General features: G+C 50.8%; 1 protein-coding gene across 1 annotated transcript; it reads left to right on the top strand.

The window, feature by feature from the left end:
- The first annotated feature begins 6113 nt into the window (after window positions 1–6113).
- On the top strand, window positions 6114–15859 carry APLN (apelin). Its single transcript, XM_038586605.1, has 3 exons — window positions 6114–6500; window positions 12498–12669; window positions 13331–15859. The coding sequence occupies exons 1-2, from the start codon at window positions 6434–6436 to the stop codon at window positions 12662–12664; spliced, it is 234 nt and encodes a 77-aa protein (XP_038442533.1). The 5' UTR covers window positions 6114–6433; the 3' UTR covers window positions 12665–12669; window positions 13331–15859.
- Window positions 15860–23430: the final 7571 nt, after the last annotated feature.

Genomic DNA, 23430 nt, shown 5'->3' with positions numbered 1-23430 from the left:
TCCTTTGCCTAACTACAGAGTCCTGAGTGTCTTCACAGCCCGTGGGGGGGGGGGGGGCACTGCTCAGCCAGTGAGCCAGAGCTCTCCGCTGGGAAGGCATGGAGGGAAAAGTAGGAGAAGGGAGTTACTTAGACCTAGATCCTCATCCTGACTTAGCCATGAGCTTTCTGGTAACCTTGGGCAAGTCATTATTCCCTTGTGGGCCTCAGTTTCCCCATCTACATAACGAGGGAGTCAGGGCTGTTTCTGTTATGAGATTTCTCTGATCACTGGCCAGGCTCATCATTCTCCAGATGCCCTCTCCCCACTATACTTTTTACATCACTCCAGTAAAAAGCACCACTACACAACTGGGGCTGGGTGACACTCACATCTTTTTGTTACTGCTGCTGTCAGTATTGCTCTAAGAACCCACTGGACAAGTTGTGATGATTTTGCCCAAATAAAAGTGTTCAAATCAGGACATGATATAGATCATAAACCCAGAGTGATTATTAACATGACTATGCAGTTCCTTTCTGCAATCAATGAACATTTATTAAGTATTTGCTTTGGAAACCAATACTGCTGGTGAGGACACAAAAATGAGTAAGACACAGTATTACTATTGCATAGTATTGGTAAGACATATACATAAATATCTATGAGAACATATAACATTTGTATAACGTTTGCCTCACTAGGAGACCCGAGCACTGTACCAAGTACTTTATAGGTGTAGATTTTTTTTAAAGATTTTATTTATTTATTCATGAGAGACACAGACAGAGAGAGGCAGAGACACAGGCAGAGGGAGAAGCAGGCTCCCTGCAGGGAACCCGATGTGGGACTCGATCCCAGGACTCCAGGACCATGCCCTGGGCCAAAGGCAGGCGCTAAACTGCTGAGCCATCTAGGGATGCCTATATGTATAGATTTATTTAATCCTTCCAGTAACGCAGGGAGCTAAGTATTAGCCCTTTCTTCAGATGAAGAACCTAAGACTAAGAAAGAGCAAATAATTTGCCCCAAGTTACTTATTTAGTAAGTGACAAAGCTGCCTTACTGCAGAACCCATATGCTTAACCATTACTGCTTCACTGCTTCCTCAATTCAAGACAGGATGAGTTCAGCCCTCTAAGTGCAAATAAAGTGAGCCTTCAAGAAGAGAACAGGACACTTGGAGAGCCCAATTCAGGAAGGTTAAGAAAAGCTTTCTTTCCAAAGTTTCTGGACCCACCTCAATAGCTTTCGCTGCTTGTTCTTTTGTTTCAAATTCCACAAAGGCAAATTCCTTTGGATCTCCAGTAGATTTATAATGTGGTATACTTACATAAACAATAGTGCCACATCCCCTAAATACTCTTTCAATCCAACTGTGATTAACGTCTTTGAGAAGTAATTCCTATGATAAATTAGAAGAAATATTAAATAGACACATACTCTTTCTCAAGGTCAATACATTTTTACTTGTAATATTTTAAAAAGATTTTATTTATTTATTCATTAGAGACACAGAGAAGCAGAGACATAGGCAGAGGGAGAAGCAGGCTCCCTGTGGGGAGCCCGATGCGGGACTCTATCCCAGGACTTCAGGATCATGACCTGAGTCAAAGGCAGATGCTCAACCACTGAGCCACCCAGGTGCCCCTGTAATATTTTTTAAGTGCAAATAAAGTGATATATGGGGCTAAAGATGTGAGAATTTGCTTTTCAAAGCTCAGTGAGGGAAGAGCCTTCAGTGAAGGCTTTTGAAGTTAGGCAGGCCTGAGAAAACCTCTGTTGCCTCATCTGTGAAATGGGGATGATAAGGAATAGGACTACTTCATAGGTATGAGGGTTAAATGAATTAGCACATGTAAAGCATTTAGAACAGTGCTTGACACATGGCACATGTTCAATAAATTTTAGCTACATCAGCAGCAGCAGCAGCATCTTTGGGGACAGGCAGAGAGGAATGGGCTGCAACAGGATCGCACTGTCTGTGGTTTCAATGGCTGGACCCACAGGTTAAAAGTTGGGTTGTAAGTTGCCAAAGGTAATCCCTTTTTGCATTGACTTTGAAACAGGGTGAGCTCTATTTAGAGCAGGTAAATGAAAGTCACTAGAGTATCTCCTGGCTCAAAAGGGCAAAGCTTGATAGTACCTTAGGATGGTACATTGTCTCCCAAAGGCCTCCATTAAAATGAATACCACACCCAGGAGGCAAAACCTCAAGCCACCATCACACATTAACTTCCTGAATCAAGTACATTCATCAGATTGGCTCCAGCAGAGATCGGTGCTTTTGGGGAATAAGACAGTGAGCAGTTGTGATGGCTACTAAAAAGACATGTGTGGATGGAGCAGAGCAAACACAGAGCCTTTCCTTCTGGATCAGTTTCAAGAGGCCAGAGGTGAGAGACCAGAGCCCTAAGTGGGAGGGGCATATCAGGAAGAAGAGAAAACTAACATTGAATTGAATAAGCAACTGTTATAGACTAGGGACCACACTGCTGAATTCTTTACTTGCATTATCTCATTTAATCTTGCAAGCATAATAAGGTAGGTACTATTACTACCCTCATTTAACAGCTGAAGAAACGGAGTCTCAGAGAGGTTAGATAACTTTTCCAAGGCCACACAGTTAATGAATGGGATTGAGGAGGTGGAATTTGAATTTGGTTATTTGAAGTTCCAAAAGCTGAGCTCTTTCTAATATACCACAGTGAACAGAATGCTGGATGAGTCAACTGAACGGCATTAACTGGTGGTGGTGACATAGGATGCTAAGCAATGCTGAATAGCTTGTGCATAGCAGTGATGAGGGTGACAAGTCACAGAGGGGCTTCACATAGGTCAGTTATCTCATCTCCGTGGCCAGTAATACACTGAGTCCTACCCTTACCCCCAGGATTGCTCCTGACTTTGATTGGAACCTGAGTCTTGTCCCTGACAGCCAATCCTCATGTGCAACAATGCACTTCACACCTGTTTGCTGCCTCGGGGCAGGAGAGTGGGGGAGGTTTCATGTACCTCCTCCTCACTCCTGAAGAAATGCCTTAAAATGTTTATTTGCTGATATTAACTCAATATCATCTTCCTCTTCCTTGAACAAATGAACAAAGGCAGCAGAGAGCTATGCCAGCAGTTATTCCTTCAACAAGCAGTTTCCAAGTGCCAACTCTATGTGCTAGGCACTGTCTAGGTACTATTGTTCCGGTGACCTTAAAGTCTAGTGAGTGGAGACAGATATGAAAATCGGTCATTGAATATGACATTAAGAATATATGGGAGGGGGCACCTGGGTGGCTCTGTGGTTGAGTGTCTGCCTTTGGCTCAGGTCTTGATTTCTGGGTCCTCAGATGGAGTCCTGCATCAGGCTTCCCACAGGAAGTCTGCTTCTCCCTCTGCCTATGTCTCTGCCTCTCTCTGTGTGTCTCTCATGAATAAATAAATAAATAAATAAATAAATAAATAAATAAATAAAATTTAAAAAAATATGAGAGCCCGTGGGGCTGTCAGAGTGAGCAATCAGAGTTGCATTCCTTGCCTCACATGCCTCAATACCAGAATGGGTATGCTGGTGGTGGACCCTCTCCACAGGCCCGCAAAGCAAGACATGCAAATATGAAAGTACTCCCAACTCATTTCAGGAGTAACTGCAGGTACTGCAGCCATATGAAAGGTATAGCCATAGCTGTGATGAAGAGGACAAAGTCTCTGTGGGCAAGAGTGGCCTGAAAAAGGAGGAAGATGAGATCTGGGACTGAAAAAATGGGTGCAATTTGGTTAAATGGAGAGAAGGATTAGATTAAAAGATGATTCCCCCTTGTGTTCAGCTCTTTAAATCTTGCTTTTAAATGCGTGCCTTCTATTTGCTGAGTGCTGCTTGCCTTGAACACTATTGTTTGCTTTTGTATTTTTTTTTCCCTTGAGCATTTTGAAGATTAGGTAAAGTGGGAAAAAAGATTACAGAAAAAGGAAGAATGAATGAGGTGCTTTAACCCAGCACTGTCTGATAGAGCTTTCTGCAATGATTGGAAGCTTCTATTCTGTGCTGTCCAATTCAGTAGCCACTGGCCACATGTTGCTAGTAAGCAACTGAAATGAGGCCAGTGTCATGGAGGCAATGACTTTTTCAATTTATTTTAAATGTTATCCATTATCTACTGTATTGGAAAGCACAGCTCTAACTGCTTAACCAATAGCCCATTACACACCCTAGTAAAGGTGCGATTAAATATAAACGCTTCTATTAATCTAGTTTTGGGGGCACTCATTTGGGGTTGCACAGGCTTGATCAATCAGGGGCTGGAGGATCACGGTTCTTCAAAATGACCCTACAAGGGTTTATTCCCTATTTGCACTGTGCCTTCAGGTACTTTATCTCATTTAATCCCATTACAAACCTGAAGAGGGGAGGCTGGAGATGATCATCCTCATGAAATCCAGTAAGTAGGTGACACTAGTAAGGTCCTACAGCAGATAAGGGTGGAGACCAGAGGCCAGGTGGGTGTTTTTCCTCCTGATTGAAAGACTCTTTCCAGGGGAAAGGCACCAGGGGAAATGATGTCATATTACAAACGCCCACTGCTCACAGCATAGGCCTTATGGATGATGTGCTCTGCCTCACATGTCTCTGCCTTTTTCCTACTGTACTGTGGCTAATGGGGCCATAGACTATTAACATGAACCCTATTTTATTCCCTTCGTACTGCCTTGATTGAAGCAATCGGGATGTTTTTTTTTTCCTGAAGTTCATTCATATATTCAAAATTGTGCATTGAGCATCAACCTCATCCCAGTCAGTGTTCTAGGTTTGGGGATACAGCTGTGAACAAAGCAGAGATCCCTTTCTTGTGGACCTGACAGTTTTGGTGGTAGGGGGAGGGGGTATGGACAATAAATAAATCGTGTATATATTGGATTATTTCAACATTTTAAAAAGATTTTAAATATACCAGCATCTCACATCTCTTATGGCACACATACACACTGTCCTGTTTGTGTGTGTGTATATGTGTGTGTGTGTGTGTAAATCTGGACCTGCACTTAAAGAATCTGCCTGGCTAGCTGAAATGTGGAAACACCTTTCGATGTAGTCTTTTAACATGTGTTGAGTGCCACCTATGTGCGGAGTCTGATACTGGGAACTTTGGAAAGATGCAGAAGAATGAGAAGACAAGGTCCTGTCTTAGGGGGTTCCCAGCCCAGTGAAAGAGGCAGTCCCTTCCTTTAGGAGCTCCCAGACTGTAAGAGCTGACAGTCTAGCTTGGGAAGGCAAACAACTTCAAGACCCTGTTACAAAGGGGAATCCCAAGTAGGGGCAAAATGAATCCAGCCTAGACTGTTCAGAGCTGGGTAAACTCTATCATGATGATGGGGAACAAGAAAGGGGCACCCTAGAAGCTGCTGCTTGTCCCAACGGCAAAGAGGAGGATCCGGGGGCAAGGGGGCAGGCTTTCCCGGATTACTGTTACCCTGGAGAGTCTTCTGGATGAGATGAGATTTGAGGTGCTATTGCAAGAATGAAGAACTGGGAGGCAGGATGGGGTGGGGTGGGCATTGCAGGTAGAAGATGCCTCCGGGGGCCCTGGGCAATTAAACAGTCTTGGGCATAAGCCTGGACAGTTAGCCCCAAGACAAACCCAGCTGAAGATGCAGAGGAGAAAGGAGGGCTAATGGGAGGAGGTGGATCTTGGCTGGGGAGGGGCAGAGGGAAGGAGCCTGGTCAGAGGTGGAGGGGATGAGTGGGGGCAGCCTGGGCTGAGTCCTCCCAGGAGTGCCCCGGTTCCTTGACAGCCATTAAGGAAGCGAGGTGAGAAAGAGTTAAGTGTGCCCCTCCACCGCCCCAAATGCTTCCTGTGTTTGAAATCCTTCAGGTCTCCTAAACCCTCTGGCCCCAGGCCAGGAGGGCATTGTCCTGGGAGCCGTTGTGGGTTGTCAGAACGGCCGTGTCGCCTTTGTTGTGTGGCCACCTCGAGGTTCCCTCTCGCTCCCTGGCTGAGGCTGCAGAATGCGTGCTGGGAGGGGGGCGGTGCGGGAGGCTCGCTCCCTCTCCCTCTTCCTGGCCCCCCCTCCAGCCCTCCCGATGACCACATGACCAAGTGGGCTCGTGGCCAAGCCACAAGCTACAAAATGCAGCCCCTGGAGTGAGCGGGGAGCATTCTCGCTGGCAGCCTGGGCCCTGGGCAGTTGGAAGCCGCCGCCGAGCAGCCAGCCTCCTGGAAAGAGCTCGCCTCTGTCCCCAGAGCCGCCAGCCGAGGCCAGCTTGGCGGCGCTGCCCCCGCGGCAGGAGAGGGAGGCTGCAGGAGAGGAGGCGGCGAGCGAGCGCGGCAGCTGGCCCGCCTGCGGCGCAGCCCCGGAGCCACGCGAGCTCCGCGCCCGCCCGCACGCACGCACGACCCGCGGCTCGCGCCTCTCCTCGCCTCGGGGCGCCCGGCCAGGGCTGCAGCGGCCGCCGAGGAGCAGCATGAATCTGCGGCGCTGCGTGCAGGCGCTCCTGCTGCTCTGGCTCTCTCTGACCGCGGCGTGTGGAGGTGAGTGCGTGCCCGGCCACTCGCCCGCGTGCCCCTCGCCGCGCTCCTGGACCACAGCCGACGCCCTCCCTTCCCTCCGCCCCCAACTCGCGCGCTCTCCGCCTCCCGGACCCGGGCACAAGCCGAGCAGGAGCAGCCACGCGCCAGCCGCGCCGGGCCGCAGACTGACTGACGGGGCGCCTTGGGCCGGGACCGGCGGGGGAGAGGGAGGGGAGGGGCGGCTGTGGGGGGTTGTTGGCGGGGAGGGTGCTCCGCTCGGTCTCAGGCATCACCCGCCCGGTGCCTCGCCCCTCTCCGCGGCCCCGAGAAGTCCGCGGAGCTGCCGGCCGCGGGTGTGCGCCCGGGCTCCCGCTCCCCGCACCCCACGTGGTGGCGGGTATGTGTGGGTGTGGGTAAGCTGGGGAGCATGTCCGGCTCCCCATGGATCAATCAGTGAGTGAAGGGAGCTGACCTGAGCCTGGTGGGCTGGCCTCCCGAGTTGAAGGTTTTCCGGCCCCTGGAGGCTAGGGGCTGCGCGCCGGGCCCGGGGTGCGGGCCACTCGGGATGATGTGCCAAGATGCAGACGTGACACTTGTTGCATAGGCAGGAGCGCGCGGCGGGGGCGGCGGCGTGGAGCCCAGCTGTTGCTCCTTTCAGCCTGCATGTGAGCAGAGGCAGGGCCTGGCCAAGCTGGTCTTCTCTTCCTCGCCCTAAGGTCCTATCTGCTCTGCTCTCCTGCTCCCACACAGGAGGCTCTCCCCACACACTCCGCGCCTCCCCAAGGACTCATTCTCCGATATCCTGGCTCCGGCTTTTACTCGGCCCCAGGCACAGGCGCCCCTCACCTTAGTCCCCTTGTCTCCAGGCACCAAACCAGGAAGCATGCGCCTGACTGGACACCTCCGTGCAATCCTGGGAGGGGAGACATTTCTCCCCCACCTGCCCACATCCCCCACCTGGCATACTTGGCACTAGTGCTCCCTTGCTCTCCCCAAACCTGGCCCCACGGATGCCCTGGCAGCCCCAGCCCAGGCTGCCTGTTCCCTGTGCAGTCAGTGTCTCCTAGGGCTGTCAGCTCCTACCTCGGGGTGCCACAGTCCTGTGATCTGGCTGTCACTGCTGCCTGCCTGACACACAGAAGGGGAAAGGCCACAACCAGGTGGACTAATGGCACTGCCAGGGCTGGAGTCACAGGAAGGTGGGAGCAGAGGGAAGGAGAAGGCAGGGCAGCAGGTTTCCTAGATGAAGAGCATGGGGCCCTACTTACTTCCAGACCCTCCAGAGCAGGACGGTGGCCTGCAGCCCAGGAGCCTCTGAGGGGCCTGGCGGGGCTCCACCTCTCTCTCTTTGCAGGCTGCCTCCTCTCTCTGCTCTTGCCTTTTGGCACTGCCCTCGCCCTGGGAGCACTGCCTGGCTTCTCAGGAATGTACATTGATTGGCTCTGGCCCCCCTTCCTTCAGCTAGCTATCCAGTGGTCTTCTTCAGGACCCAAGTGCTGGGTCAGCCTCTTCCTTGGTAAGAAGGGAGCAGGCTTTTCCTCAAAAACTCTTGTCAGGCAGGCAAAGAGAGAGCAAAAGATATGAATGAAGGACACCACATGGGCCTGCCCTCCAGGCACTTACCATCCAATGCAGTTGGCAAGACGAGACACCCACATGACACCACCACTGGCAAACAGTACAAAGTTGTACCTTCAGGGAAGAAAAAATGGGTACAGCGAAGGCATCCCAGAGGAAGCTGAGGCTTCCTGATCTGCATACTTGGTGGTCCCCCAGAGCCTATGTGGGGACCCTTTGGCAACTGACCACCACTAGGACCCTTTTGGGGGTCCAGCTGGTTAAGGGAACAGCCAGTTTCAAGGGAGGGAACACTGTGTTTGGCCCAGACCCCACTGCCTCTTGCTGTAAGTCACCCTTCTTCATTAGATCATCTAGCTTCGTGCCCTTATGTGGGTAAATCTGTTGCCTTCACATTTTGCTTCAGCCTGGCACTGGACACTTCCAAGGCTCTCACTGCTGTCTCCACCCCATGACATCTTTAGGAGCCAAGGAGGGACCCTTCTGTGCAGGTGGCCACCGGCCAAGAGTCCAGGTACTCATGTCCTGCTCCTCCTGCCTCCTATCCTGGGACCCCAGAACCACCTTGCCCTCAGCCCAGACTTGCATGCTTTCCCCAGCCAGAGTCTCCAGTCAAAGTCCCAGGCCCAGGGGCACCTGGGTGGCACAGTCGGTTGAGTGGTCGACTCTTGGTTTTTGCTCAGGTTGTGATCTCAGGGTCATGAGATCAAGCCCTCTCACCCCCTTATTGGGCTCTGTGCCCAGAAGGAAGTCTGCTTGAGATTCTTTCTCCTTCCTCTGCCTCTCCTGCTCCTGCGCTCTCTCTCTCAAATAAATAGTTTTTAAAATAGTCCCAGACCTGAAAATCTTGCTTCCTCCACAATACACTATGTCCCAACTTGGAATGTCCCCCTCTCCCTTCACTGAACACACTCAAACTCCTCCACTGCCTCCTGACCTGGGATACACCTTGCTCTTCCGAGTCGGAGAGCTGCTGGGCCAGGGCCAAGTGTCCCTTGGTCTTTGTCTGAGCACCTCTCTCCCCTTCCTGCCCCCCTCTCTCCCCTTCCTTTTCCTCCACCTTCTCCCCACCTCCTCAGCCATAGCTCCAAGCCTGCAGTCACAGTGCTAGTGTGAAGACAGCCTACTGTACCTCACCCTCTCAGGGAGGGGGCATCTCTCCTCCATCCCCAGTCCCTAAGTGCTAAGCACTCCTGTAACCTGAGTCAGGCCTCTGGGGCAAAAGACTAATGCATGTGAAGTGAATGGCCAGGCTGCCAGAATGTGGTGTGTCCAAGGGCAGCAGAGCTGGCATGGGAAGATAGCTCCGGCCAAGGGGGAGACAGCGGTGCTAAGCGGACCAAGGACGGGTGCCTCAGTTGGAGAGAGCTGCCATATCATACATAGAACAGTGGAGGGGGCATAGTCAGCGGGGTCGCTGCCACAGCACCCATGTGGGCTTTGAAAGCAGTCACAAGATAGACTGGACGGCAAGAGGAGAAACAGGTGCGTCATTCCTGGTGAGGCTGGCATGTTCCTGGAAAGTCACACACACCTCTTTGTGCATGGGCAGGCGGGGTTGGGAGTTTACACTGCACAACCATCAAACCCTGTCCACCCCTGGCTGTGGTGCTCCGTGGAGAGCTGCTGAGGCTTCCTTCAGGCTTCCTTCTGATGGTGCTTCAGAGAGCAGGGGCTCCAGGCCCTTTGGGCTTCAGATTCTTCCAGGGAGTTGCCCCAGCCTCCCTCTAAGTAGCAAATGAGTTAGAAGAGAATATTGAAGCATACTGAGAATGGCCCCTGTTTCTAGAGGGGAGATTCTTTGGGGCAGCCAGGACCTTTGCAGTGATGAGAATCAACAGCCTCTAAGTTGGACAGGATAAAGCCTGGGTTTCAGGTGTCAGCTTATCTCAGGGTGAACCAGACTCAGAATCCAAAGTAGGAGGAAACAGGTGGGTGATGGGATCATGGTGTGGGAGGAGCTACAGACTTCAGGCTACAAAGAAGACAGTGAGCCCCCCACCCGATGGGATGCAACGTGCCAGGGGCTTTCTGGGTGGCTGCTTTCTGGGGGTTGGCTGATTGTTCAGGAAGCTCAGGGGGGTTTTCTACAGGCTTGAAGTCTAGATGTCTCCCTGGCCAGAGTCTGAGCCACTCTCCCTGTTCTCCATCCTGGTTCTCGGCCTTCCCCCACTTAAGGCCTTTCAACCCTAGCCTTCCCTCCCTTACTGCCAGCAACACTCACAGTCCTAAGTACTGAATATTTTGAGGTAATGTCCTCCCCTACCCTCTTCTCCATGCCCACTCTACCCGTGGGGCTGTGCCTGTGCCATCGGCCCACCCTCACTCACCCCCAGTAGTAGAGGGCATGAACTGAAGAACCCAAGGCCCCTAGGGTCCTTCCCTGTGCCTGGCCACACCCTCAGCACAGTCCTTCCCACCCTGAGTATGACTCCTCATCAGCATCATTCCTATCCCCCTCAGTTGTCAGGGAGAGCCTTGAGGGGACCCCAAAACACAAGGCAGAAGCTGTAGCACCTGAGTTTGGGAGTGGGGTGGGGAGGCACTTAGTGAAGGCCCTTCCCTCCTCTCTCCTTCCCCAGTCCAGCCCTTTTGCAAATGGCTTTATGACAGACAGAAGTGGCCTCCTGCCCTACCTCCCCAAAGTGCGAATATAATTTGTGTTTTCATTGTCTCATTTGCGGTGATGGGTTTTAATTCTTATTAGGGGATGAGCTGACACATTAACCTACCCCAACCAGAAGCACGGAAGTGTGGCTGGCAAGCAGTGGGATCCTAATGGGCCTGTGACTTTTCTTGGGGAAGGTGGGTGGAGGACTAGAGTGTGCGCATGTGCGCAGTGGGCTTGCGTGTCTGAGAGAGCAGCAGGCCCTGGGAGCCTGGGTGGGGAGGGCCCAAAGGACAAGCCTCGCCTGCTTTTGGCCCAAGAGGAGGATAAATGCCTGGAAATTGTGTGCAAACGGAGGAGGAATCACTAGAGCCAAGGAGCCAACAGAGGAACCAGAGCATGGGGATGCTGGAGACAGGAGGAGGGAAAGGAAGAGCAGCCAGGGGCATGACTGGGGGGCTAGCAGCCAACGGGTGGTTATATGGAAACTGTGAGCTAGTTGTGGGGATGCCTGGATGGATGGAAATGGGGCTTTAGGGGCAGGGATACAGCTGAAGGCGAATCCGGTGGTGTGGGAGGAGAGAGACTGGGATTTGCGATCACTGACCTCAGAAGCCATATTTCTGCAGGCCAGCCCTGGACTTGGCATTGCACAAGTTCCCTGCAAGTCCACCTTCTGCCCAACACCATCTCATCTGCCTGTTCTTCCTGCTTCCAGAGGCCAGGCATGTTTCTGAAGTGCAAGCCCACCTTCCGTGGCTGTCCTGCAGCCTTTATGAGAGCCTCCCTCACTACACTCAAGAGCATCCAGCACCACTTGGATTCTCTTGTCAGGCCTTGGCCTGGCATTTGGAGGCTTCTACTCTAAGCCAGATGTGGACAGATGTAGAGCAGAGTCCCAGAGAGTAGAAGAGAACTGGAATTTAAATGGAAGGAATTTACATCAGACACAGGGTAGAAGTGTGATCTGGGGATGAAAGGAGACAGGCATTCGGTGGGGAAGTGCCAGTAACAGTAGCCTACACCCCTCCTGATGCACAGACTTGCTGCTTCAAGTGGCCGTCCACTCACTGGGTCACTCATTCATTCTGATAATATTTATTGGCCTCTAAATCTGGTCACAGGCTGAATAGAACCCAGCTTAAGGCTCACAGAACCAGAGATGACTCCCCACCCCAGCCATACCCACAGGGAGATGACAGGGAACAAGGGAGCCTTAGTGAGGCTGAAACACTGATGAGGTGCCCAGGGGTGAGGTAGGAGATCTCAAAGTGGGTCACCTGCCTATTGAAGGATGTCAGAGCACAATGACATGGTGTTCTGGATTTGCTGTAAAATACTTCCACTAAGAAAAAAGAGAAAAGGGATAACTAATGCATATGTGACTCCATCTGGATAGCTGTTGAACCCGGGTGATGGGTATGTGGTGGTAGGGGATTCATTTCATTGTATGCGTGAAATGTTTGAAGTGCATCTGTGATAAGGGTGCCATGGGGAGTTCTTGCTTGCTGTGCCCTAACCAAGTACAGACATATGCTCCAGATTGTACCCCCCCAATGATGTTCTAAATGAAGAACACGTTTGTCCCTGCCAGAAACGTGGTAGAACTGCCAAAAGGACATAAAGTCAGCTCCATAAATTACGAGATATGAGTAGTAGGTTTGGCCCAGGCCAGTGTAAAAATTGCAAACTGTTCACCAAGATGGAAGATAAAACCAAAGGGAAGCTTCAATGAGTACTACCTCGTGGAGACGTTGCCCCTACCGTGAGCCCGCAGCCCTCTGTCCATTCGCATCAGCCTCCCTAGCTAACAGGCTTTCCTCTTCCTGCAGGGCCGCTGCTGCAGCCTTCTGACGGCAAGGCGCTGGAGGAAGGCAATATCCGCCACCTGGTGCAGCCCAGAGGCTCGAGAAACGGACCGGGGCCCTGGCAGGGCGGTCGGAAGAAATTTCGCCGTCAGCGGCCACGCCTCTCCCATAAGGGCCCCATGCCTTTCTGAAGCAGGTACTTGAGCCTCTCTCTAGTCAGTGGGCAGCGGAAGGAGCAGGGGAGGGAAAGCCCGGAAGTTGAGTGACCCTGCTGCTTATTGCTGGCCAGACACCTGCACCAAGCAGTTCTGGGCCGGCACACAGCATAGGGGCTTCCAGAGTGCCCATCTTACCCCTGCATTTTACAGATGTGGAGACCAAGGCCTGGAGAGGAGCTGGCCGCCTGGGGCCAATCTCCACCTGGGGTTGTGCAGGCTGGCCCACTTGGAGAGTTCTAGAGGTCCTGGGGGGCCTTGAGAGCTGGAGAGGGGGGCCTCAGGGTATCCGACCCATGTGCAGGGTGGATCTTTACCAAAGAGGGGAGAGGGAGGCAGAGAGCCTTGCAGGGGTGGTGGGTGGGCAGCAGGCAGAGAACAGAAAGAGAGTTGCCCAGAGCCATAGGAAAGAAAGAAAAAATGCAAGCAGTAGCAGAGAAAGACAGGCCTCCTTGCCCCTGTGGCCGGGCCTGCTGTCTCACCCCTCCAGCCTGGACAAGGTGGCATCAACTCCCGGGCCTTGGGCTTAGGTTCAGGGTTGTGGGGAGAGGGGAACAAAGGCTGTCTCCTTTCCTTGCCCGGCTGGTTCCTTTGACCTAGGACATGCCAGTGACTTCTCTCTTGTCATTTTTGTCTCTTTAGGATGGAAGGGGCCCCCGAGTCGCCGCCTCCTGCAACTCTGGCTACTCCATAGATTGGTTTGCTTCTCTGGAGCCCTCACTTCCACTCGCCTCTCTTGTCGCACCTGTCCTCGCTGCTGATGGTCCTAGCTCTTCTCACCCACCGGCTTCCCCAAAGGCACAGTCCTGCCTCAGCGATGATTCCCTTTGTCTCCCACGGATCCGTTCAGCCCCTCTTCCTGGCCCTTCACTGGACTGACTTTGGAGACCAGGCTTCCCCTTTCTCTGGTCCCCGCCTCTCTCCCATCCAGCAGCCCAAGCTCCGCCCATAACCCTTCCTGCCTCCTGTGTGCCTGGGAAGGGGGGGTGGTACTGTGGGGGTTGGGAGGCCACCGCCTTCTTCAATGGGCTCCTGCCAGTCCCAGGCTTTGGAGTCCCATTGGCCCCTCACCCAGAGGTGCCGGTTGGAAGGGCTGAGGCATTGCGACGCAGACGGGGTGCTTAGGGGGACATTGCAATGGGGCTCGGTCCTCTGGCAAAAGGGAGAGGGGAAAAGCTTTGGGGAGGAGGAAGACTAGCTGCTGTGGCCATTTCCCCGGGCCGTGTTTGGCTTAAGGAAGAAACAAAGGAGAGGGGCTGTGAAGTACCTTGTCACCTCTGTCACCTTTTTTTGTCTCCTAACACTGCCCCCCACCCCACCTCCCAACTCCCTCCCTCCCTTGTCCGCTAGTTCAAGCTCTCTCGCTCAGGAGCTAAAGCCAAGCAGGGGTGTTTTTTGCCAAGAATCACAGAATGTCAGAGCCAAAAGGAACCTTGGCGATCACTTTGCTCAGACCCCTTATGCAAACTCCTGCGAAAGCAGGCCTGGAGAGGGTCGGTGATCTATTCAGGGTCACAGCTGAGCCAGAATGAGGACCCAGGTCTCCCTGCTCCCACTTGATGATGTCCTCTTCCCTCTTGATGATATCTTTTCGCAACACATTAAGTGCCTTTCTTGGGGTTGGGGCGGGCGGGGCTGAGAAGGAGGGGCAGCCATGAACTGCCCGGTTGTGGGGGGGACCCAGCTGCTCCTGCCTCCCCACTCTGCCCCTGCCTGTCCTTCCCCAACCTGAGTTGCAAAGGTCCGGTCACTGGCCAGCTGCCCCACCTGCTGCACTTCCAGAGCCTTGGTATTCTCATAGGGGCCACCCAGGTACTGAGGCTTTCATTCCAACCCCTACTGACACTGATTTCTGGGAGCCAGCAGGGAGCCTTAATTGGCCTTCCCTTTGCATTGACTGGACCTTCTTTCCCAGTGGCCTTTCCTCCGGGGAGGGAAGAAGGAAGGAAGGAAGGAAGGAAGGAAGGAAGGAAGGAAGGAAGGAAGGAAGGAAAAAAAGAGGGAGGAAGTATAGGTCTGAGCAGGTTGCCTTCTCAGAGACCTCCCAGGAGGGAGGAAAGGGGAGACAAGAGCCTGATGGCCATCTATGTATGTGTGGGGACGGGGGAGTCAGGGCCCTCCGAGTCCCACAATAACCCCGACGTTGCCTAACTGCCTCTCCCCCTCACCTCTGCTGCTGCTAACGCTGCTGCTGCTGCTGCTACTGCTGCTGCTTCCAGGCCCACCCTGAGGAGCCAGCTGGGCACCTGCTTCCCCCACACCCCGTGGTCTGGATGTGGGGACTGGCCAGGGTCCAGAAAGCCTCTTCTGTCACTGATGCCCCCACCAGGGACTGGGCCTTCTTTCCCCTCCTCCTCTCTGCGTCTCCTGCCTCATCAGCTGCCAGGCCCCCTGGGGAAAGGGGGTAAGCTGGTAAAGTCCAGAGACACAGGGCAGAAGGGGGCAGTGGGGGGGAGCTGGGGGCCTGTCTTATTTAAAATGGTTGTGTATGATTCTTATACTAATTTATACAAAGATATTAAGGCCCTTTTCATTCAGAAATTGTCCCCTTCCCATAATTGTGTTCACTGTGTTTGTAAAGATTGTTCTGTGTAAATATGTCTTTATAATAAAGAGTTAAAAGCTGACAATTCACCCTTTCTCTTGGAGGTCATGTTCAGGAGGGGCATTCCTGTCCCCTGAGGCCCATGGTTGTCCCCATGCCCACATATTGCACTTGCACGGAGGTAAGTGCCTACATCCCAAATCGATTCCAGGTCAAATGGCCTCGAACCAATTTGCCACAAACTCGTAAAAGGAATCTCTGCACTTAATGACTGGTCCACATAACACTCAGCCTGCTTTTAAGTGTTTTGGTATCTGGGTGTCCTTCCCCGCCCCCCTTCAATGTCATTTAAAGCTTTTTACGAAGCAATTGATTTAAGGACATTCTGGTTAAAGGTGGGATTCCTACTAAAATTTGTTTTATATCCTTGGTGGGTGTCTTCTAATTTTATCTACTTCTGAACACTTTCGGGACTTTTTAGCCAGTTTGCCTTTTTCGAAAATCATTGTTTCCTGCAATAAGTACACTTGGTAATGACTTTGTATGTATCATTTTATGTTTCACAATATAGAGCTGCTTGATGAATGAGAAAGTCTGAAAAATAAAACGCAAGGAGTTCAATACAATTCTGCCCCATCTGTCTCACTTCTTCATGTTTGCTATCGAAAGGCCAGTATCTTGCCGAACAGAGAGGAGCATGGGCACATGCTAATTTGGTTAATCAACTCATTAGGTGCACACAGTCATACACAATGCAGAGTACAACCCGGTGAGGAGACATAATCATCAAAAAGGTGCATTTGATAAATCTTGTGGGATATTCTACAGATTTGACAAGTATTTCGGGCTAGAAAGACATAATTTAAAAAAATATATAAAGACATAATTTTAAGGAAAGGTCTGCAGACAAACTTGCCAAAAAGCCATAAAACTGCTCAATAGGAAATAAAATAGAAAAAACAACTCACAAGCATACAAAATAATCTCATCATTGACAAAATGCTGCAGATTGCAACATATGATTTAAAAATATGACATTATGCTGGAAGTGCCTCTTAGGAAAATTGGTACAAAATGCCTTCTTTCAAAATTACTACTTTGACTTTCAGGCAAACTAGTCGTCAGAGTGACTGGTTAGGCAAAGAGGTTTTAGGTGGGCTGGCTTCATGCTGATTGGTCTGTTACCTCCCTAATCACCCCCAAAGCTCTAATTTTCCATGAAACCAAGGAGAAGGGGGGTGGTGGCAGGGCCGGAGAACTTAATACTGACCTAGGAGTGTGCAACCCTTCAATAGCTTTCAGAGCTCTTTTTTTTTTAATAAGGAAATATATATTTTAATTTTTATTTATTTATGATAGAGAGAGAGAAAGAGGCAGAGACACAGGCAGAGGGAGAAGCAGGCTCCATGCAGTGGGAGCCCGACGTGGGATTCGATCCCGGGTCTCCAGGATCGCGCCCTGGGCCAAAGGCAGGCGCCAAACCGCTGCGCCACCCAGGGATCCCTCAGAGCTCTTTTTAAAAATAACTCATTTTATCATCCTAATGACTGGATGACACAGTCCCCCAACTCCTGTTTCACAAGTGAGAAATGAGAAAATGGGCTCAGAGAGGTGAAGCCAGCAAGTGAACCTAGAATCTGGACTTTGAATTCTAGAAGGCAAATTCTTTCTATGGCACTATAGAAGTTTCCCCAATTACAGGGAAGACTTAAGTACAAAATGTGTTTGGTATTCTCAGTTTAAGTGCAGAAGAAGTAGATGGCATGGTGTAGACTGGTGGCATCACTCACACTGCCTCCAGAGGTCCAATCGCATTTGCATAAGTTGGCAGGAGGACAGTGGGCAGTGGAGGTGAGGACAGGACAGGGAGCAGCCACCTGGGTCCTCTGGGCATAGGTAACCCACTGGATGCTGGTCACAGATGACTGCCAGTCTGATCTTCTTGGGGCAGAGAATGAGGGAAAGGTGAGCTGATAGCCTTCTGGGAAGGTAATTAGACATCAAACCAAAAGAAAGCAGGACATATGGGTTGCCACCCTTTGGCAATATCTTGACCAAATAAACACAGCAAAATCAGAATAGAGGGTTGTTTTGAAAATGCAGAGGTAAAGAGAAAAAGGCACTCATTTAACTGTTCCTGGACCATGAGTCCTAGACCAGGAGGTTGAAGGGTGGGGGTGGGGGACAGACAACTTGAGAAACAACAGTACTTCAAGTCCCCCTGGAAATGAGGTGGCTTCCAAAGTGCCAGAGATTCGGGGGGCAAACAGACCCAGGCCCAGACACACGACTTCTTAGGCACCCAGAGGTGGTGTCAAATGAGCCAGAGCCCTCCAAAGCCTAACTTCTCAGACTCTCCCACAAGCCCTGGCTGACTCAGTACCACCAACTGGGGCTGGGCTCACCCACTGTGGAGGGAGCTATGGGGCCTGGCCCATAGCAGCCATTCTGAAGTACTTCTATAACTTTATTGTTCGGGCCCAAAAGTTCTTCAACTGAATTGCTCAATCCAACGTTTCTTTCTGACCAGCGTGAGCTCAGGCCAGCTAACCATGAAAGGCAACAGCAGAGAAGACTCACTATGTTCCGCAACCCTAGAAGGGGCTGCAGACTCAGCCAGCATTTCCCTGGAACCCCCAAATGGAAGGCCTCTCCAGAGCCCCTTTGAAAAAGCCATTTTTCCTGATATAACTGGCCAGTGCCCACAAAAGGAGCCCAGCAAGGGGCTTCCCTCCTAATGGCCCCCCGAGGTCTTTAGGCAACGACCAGAGCCGTATCCAGAACATGTCGTTGAATGTTTCAAATCAGGGGTCAGCAGACTTTTTCTGTAAAGGGCCAGGTAGCATTTTCGACTTTGTGGGGGCCATTCCATCTCGGGCTCGACTACCCCAGTGAGCAGTGCTAAAGCAACCACGGACAAAATGTAAATGAATAGATGTAGCTGTGTTTCAACCAAACTTTATTTATTTATTTTTTTTCCAAACTTTATTTATAAAAACAGGTGGCAGGTCACAGTTGGCCAAATCCTGTCTCAACTCTGCCCTTGAACCTTTGCCTGGGGCCTGAAGAGAAGACTTACATTCTCCAGTAGGATCTAGAATGAAGGGAATTTCATAAACTGATTATGAGCTGGCCTCTGCGCCATGCTAATCTGATAATAATCGTACTGACAAAGGGCTTTCAGTGGAAGGGGAAGTCTGGGTCAGATCAGGTTCAAATCCCAGTGCCATTGTTCACTTATCTGTGAGAACTTAAAAGGCAGTGTCTTGATCTCCATGAGCCCTGTTTCCAAATCTGGCAGGATGCTCTGCCTACTTTTCAAGGCAGTGGTCAAGTTTGAATGAAATGATGCGGGGAAAGTGTTGGGCAGCGTGCCCGGCCCATGGTACAAGCTCACTAGCAGGATCTAATGTTATCTCTGCTAAACCTGCCTCTAAACCTGAGAAGTGGACAGGGCAGTCATCATTATCTCCTATTTATAGAGGGGGGAAACGGGCTCAGGGAGGTCAAGTCACTTGCTCAAATTCACAGAGCCACTAATTGACCAGTCAAGCCTCAAATCTGGCTCTGTTCTCAGCTGGGGTCAGCTGTCACGCTCTCACTAGGGGTCTGCTTCCCCACTGTGAGTGTGCCTCGGCCCCTGGAAGCTTCTGGTGTCCCAGACAACACATCGGGCCTCCCTAGGGACAGACTGGGCCCTCAGCACTTTCCTCTGTGGCAGTGATAGTTCTTGAAGCACTTGGGATAGGATTTCAAAGCCAGGCTCATTCTCTGGGAGGCTGACCTGGCCCTTTCATTCCTCTCTACACAAGGCCAGGGGCCCAGAAACCCAAGTCCCAGTTTTGAATCTGCTTCCGCCCAGGGTTTGTTGGGTAGCTTGGCAAAGTCTCTCCTTTGCCTTTTCTGGGCCTCTACCTCCTCACCTGCCCTTGAAGTGAGGTCTCCTTGAAATGAGAAGCACCTGCTTGTTGGGTCCCAGCAAACAGCGAGGATGCTTCAAGCCACTCTCCAGAGGGAATCCAGAGCCTGGCTCAAGGACCTGTACTGGGGAGCTCTTGGAGATGAAATGGACATATAGCAGGAAATGGGAACCTTGGCCAGTGAGGAAGGCCACCATGGTGTTATGCAGGTCCGTACAACCTTCCCTTGGTCCCAAAGGCTGCCATAAAGTCCATTTTGTACTTTCTTTAGAATGAAAGCAAAATGCTTTCTAATCTCCCCTGGGTGCAGCCTAGCCAGCCCAATGGCCTGAAACTAGAGGTTTAGCACTCTGGAGCCTAACATCATCTTGGCCAGTAACTGGCTGTGTGGCCCTTAACAGGTTAGTTCATCTTTAGGGAGGCTCCCAGTCCCCCCTCATCACCTATTATCATAGCTCAACAATCTCTGCTTACCCTACCTCAGACACACAGAATCCTAGAAGAACAAAGCTGGCAGGCAACTGGGAGGTCATTCAGTCCCCCAGTGGGACTCAGAAAACGAAAGTGGCTCATTTAAGGGCCACAGATAGGTGGTGCAAGCAAACATGCTGGAGCACTTCCTACGGGCCAAGCCCTGTTGGGACATCACCTGTCCTGACTTCATCTCCATCACAAGTCGATTTTCTAGCTGAGGAGAACCTAAGTCTATCTGAGGATCCTCTGTGGTGTGTAAAAACGAAAGAGAAGGCACTTTATTTTTTTTTGAAACTTTATTTATTCATTCATGAGGCACACAGAGAGAGGCAGAGGGAGAAGCAGGCTCCCCATGGGGAGCCCGATGCCAGACCGGATCCTAGGATGCAGGGACCACGTCCTGAGCCCTGAGCCGAAGGCAGATGCTCAAGCACTGAGCCACCCGGGTGCCCCAGGTGGCTTTATTTATTTATTTTTTGTATATTTTGTATTGGAGTTCTATTTGCCAACATATAGCAAAACACCCAGTGCTCATCCCGTCAAGTGTCCCACTCAGTGCCCGTCACCCAGTCACCCCACCCCCCGCCCACCTCCCTTTCCACTATCCCTTGTTCGTTTCCCACAGTTAGGAGTCTCTCATGTTCTGTCACCCTCTCTGACATTTCCCACTCAAAGGCAGTGTTGAAATGCAAAGCATTCAGTCAAGGGCGGCTGTCACCTGTCACCTCTGGGGAGGACTTCACTCTAGCGCCCCCAGGCCCTGGACAGCAGAAGTGCTGCATATGCAGGACCAGGGGAGATGTGCCTCCTCCCAAGTCCAGGTTTCCATAAAGGCAGTCTCTGGCTCCTTCCCCAGCAAGTGTGGGGACAGGGGCCAGTGGTTGGGACACAGTGATGAGGTTTCATCCCCTGTCTGTAGGCATCCAACCTTGCTCAGAGCCTAGAGTTCTCTCACCTCCTTCAGAGAACTCCCAACTCCTCGGGTGTGGGCAGGGTGGGAAGCTAAGGAGAGATACACAAAGCAGAGGCAAGGATCCCATGGGTTAGAGAGAAGCTGGAGGAGGGGTCTTGGTGAGGGGGCTGGTGAGGGAAGCTCACCACTCAGCCCCTTTGCCTCCACCAGAGATCTCAGACACTGCTTCAGCCAGAGTCCCAGGCTGATTTCCCTCCTCCCCCACCCGACTGTGGACCACCTCCCACCTCAGCTCCATCTCCCTCCCTGCCCCATCCCCTCTCCCAAACTGCCAACAAGCTTCAGGTCCCATGGCTTGTGCAAGTTTCCCCTCAACTGAGGCTAACGTTTTCAGAACTCAAGCATAAGAAAAGCCCATCTTTCATCTTGCCTGCCCTTATCCTGTGTGAGTGTGAGTGATCGTTGAGGAGGGACAATAGAGGAGACTTGCTCCTCTCTTTGTCCCTGGAAGGCTGAGGGGAAAGATGCGTGGGGTAGTGTGACAGCCCTTGCTGCCTGTGGCTTCCACTGTGCCCTCTGTACCCCTTGCTGCACCCTTGGCTCCAGCATTTGCTGTGCAGGAGTGGGTTTTCACCCACAACTTTCAGGAAGCAGAAATTGCGAAGGTCTCAGCCTAAGGTACCTCTTTCCCCTTTCTTGGAACTCTTCTAGTCTATCCAGGCTTCCCTTCCCTAGCCACCCCCCACCTGCCTCTCCAAATCCTCCAGGTGCCAGCCAAGTCAGCCTCCCCCAGGAAATCTTACAGGATGCTCCTCTACTCTGAAGGTCATGGCAGGTGATGCCCGGATGGGAAGCTAGGTGTGTCTCCCTCCTAATCCTGTGTGCTTGCCAACCATATTCTTGCCAGACTGCTCATGGCTGTAACCACAGTGGAGGTGACAATGCCCACAGTGATGATGACCAGGGAATATAATGGTTGTGCCTTCCAGCATGGTATCTGGAAAAAAAAAAAAAAACAGCAAACCCCGGCTCCTCTAAGTACTAAGCCTGGGCCAGTTGTATTGTATCTAAAATAGAAATTGTTTGACACTCAACTCTATGGTCAACTAATATTCGACAAAGCAGGAAAGACTATCCACTGGAAAAAAGATAGTCTCTTCAAGAAATGGTGCTGGGAAAACTGGATATCCACATGCAGAAGAATAAAACTAGACCATTCTCTTACACCAGACACAAAGATAAACTTAAAATGGATGAAAGATCTCAATGTGAGACAAGAATCCATCAAAATCCTAGAGGAGAACACAGGCAACACCCTTTTTGAACTTGGCCACAGCAACTACTTGCAAGATACATCCAAGAAGGCAAGGGAAACAAAAGAAAAAATGAATTATTGGGACTTCATCAAGATAAAAAGCTTCTGCACAGCAAAAGGAACAGTCAACAAAACTACAAGACAACCTACAGAATGGCAGAAGATATTGGCAAATGATGTATCAGATAAAGGGCTAGTTTCCAAGATCTATAAAGAAGTTATTAAACTCAACACAAAGAAACAAACAATCCAATCATGAAATGGGCAAAAGACATGAAGAGAAATCTCATAGAGGAAGACATAGACATGGCCAACATGCACATGAGAAAATGCTCTGCATCACTTGCCATCAGGGAAATACAAATCAAAACCACAATGAGATACCACCTCACACCAGTGAGAATGGGGAAAATTAACAAGACAGGAAACAACAAAGGTTGGAGAGGATGTGGAGAAAGGGGAACCTTCTTACACTGTTGGTGGGAATGTGAACTGGTGCAGCCACTCTGGAAAACTGTGTGGAGGTTCCTCAAAGAGTTAAAAATATACCTGCCCTATGACCCAGCAATTGCACTGTTGGGGATTTACCCCAAAGATACAGATGCAGTGAAACGCCGGGACACCTGCACCCCAATGTTTCTAGCAGCAATGTCCACAATCGCCAAACTGTGGAAGGAGCCTCGGTGTCCATCGAAAGATGAATGGATAAAGAAGATGTGGTCTATGTACACAATGGAATATTACTCAGCCATTAGAAATGACAAATACCCACCATTCACTTCAACGTAGATGGAACTGGAGGGTATTATGCTGAGTGAAATTAGTCAATCAGAAAAGGACAAATATTATATGGTCTCATTCATTTGGGGAATATAAAAATTAGTGAAAGGGAATAAAGGGAAAGGAGAGGAAATGAGTGAAAATATCAGTGAGGGTGACAAAACATGAGAGACCTAACTCTGGGAAATGAACAGGGGTAGTGGTAGGGGAGGTGAGCGGGAGGTTGGGGTGACTGGGTGATGGGCACTGAGGGGAGCACTTGGTGGGATGAGCACTGGGTGTTATGCTATATGTTGGCAAATTGAACTCCAATTAAAAAAAGAAAAAATAATAATAAAATAAAATAAAATAGAAATCGTGAGGCTCTTGGGTGGCTCAGTTGGTTAAGCATCTGCCTTCAGCTCAGGTCATGATCTTGGGGTCCTGGGATCAAGTCCTGAGTGGGGCTCCCTGCTTGATGGGGAGCCTGCTTCTCCCTCTCCCTCTGCCATTCCCCCGCTTGTGCTGTCTCACTCTTGTTCTCTTTCAAATAAATAAATGGATAAAATCTTTAAAATAAAAATAAATAAAATAGAAATCATAATCCATAGCTTCCTCACAGGCTTGTAGTAAAGCTCAAGTGAAGTTAAAATGAAGTTAAAATGTTTGGTACACTGAAGAGTGCCATATTTGTGTGAACTGGGAGAAAAATGCACACTTTCCAGTTTGCCCAGGAAAGTGCTTTGTCACATGCAAAGTGCCATAGAAATTCATTTCCCAACATTCAACAAATGATTGAGTGCCTACTATGTGCCG

This window comes from Canis lupus, chromosome X, assembly GCF_011100685.1.
Source record: "Canis lupus familiaris isolate Mischka breed German Shepherd chromosome X, alternate assembly UU_Cfam_GSD_1.0, whole genome shotgun sequence".
Classification (NCBI taxonomy): domain Eukaryota; kingdom Metazoa; phylum Chordata; class Mammalia; order Carnivora; family Canidae; genus Canis; species Canis lupus.
This window is presented reverse-complemented; position numbering and strand designations above follow the sequence as displayed.

Coding starts and splice junctions, on each gene's coding strand:
- APLN (XM_038586605.1), top strand. CDS start 6,434: ATGAATCTGCGGCGCTGCGTGCAGGCGCTCCTGCTGCTCTGGCTCTCT. Junction 6,501..12,497: donor TCTGACCGCGGCGTGTGGAG/GTGAGTGCGTGC, acceptor CTCTTCCTGCAG/GGCCGCTGCTGCAGCCTTCT.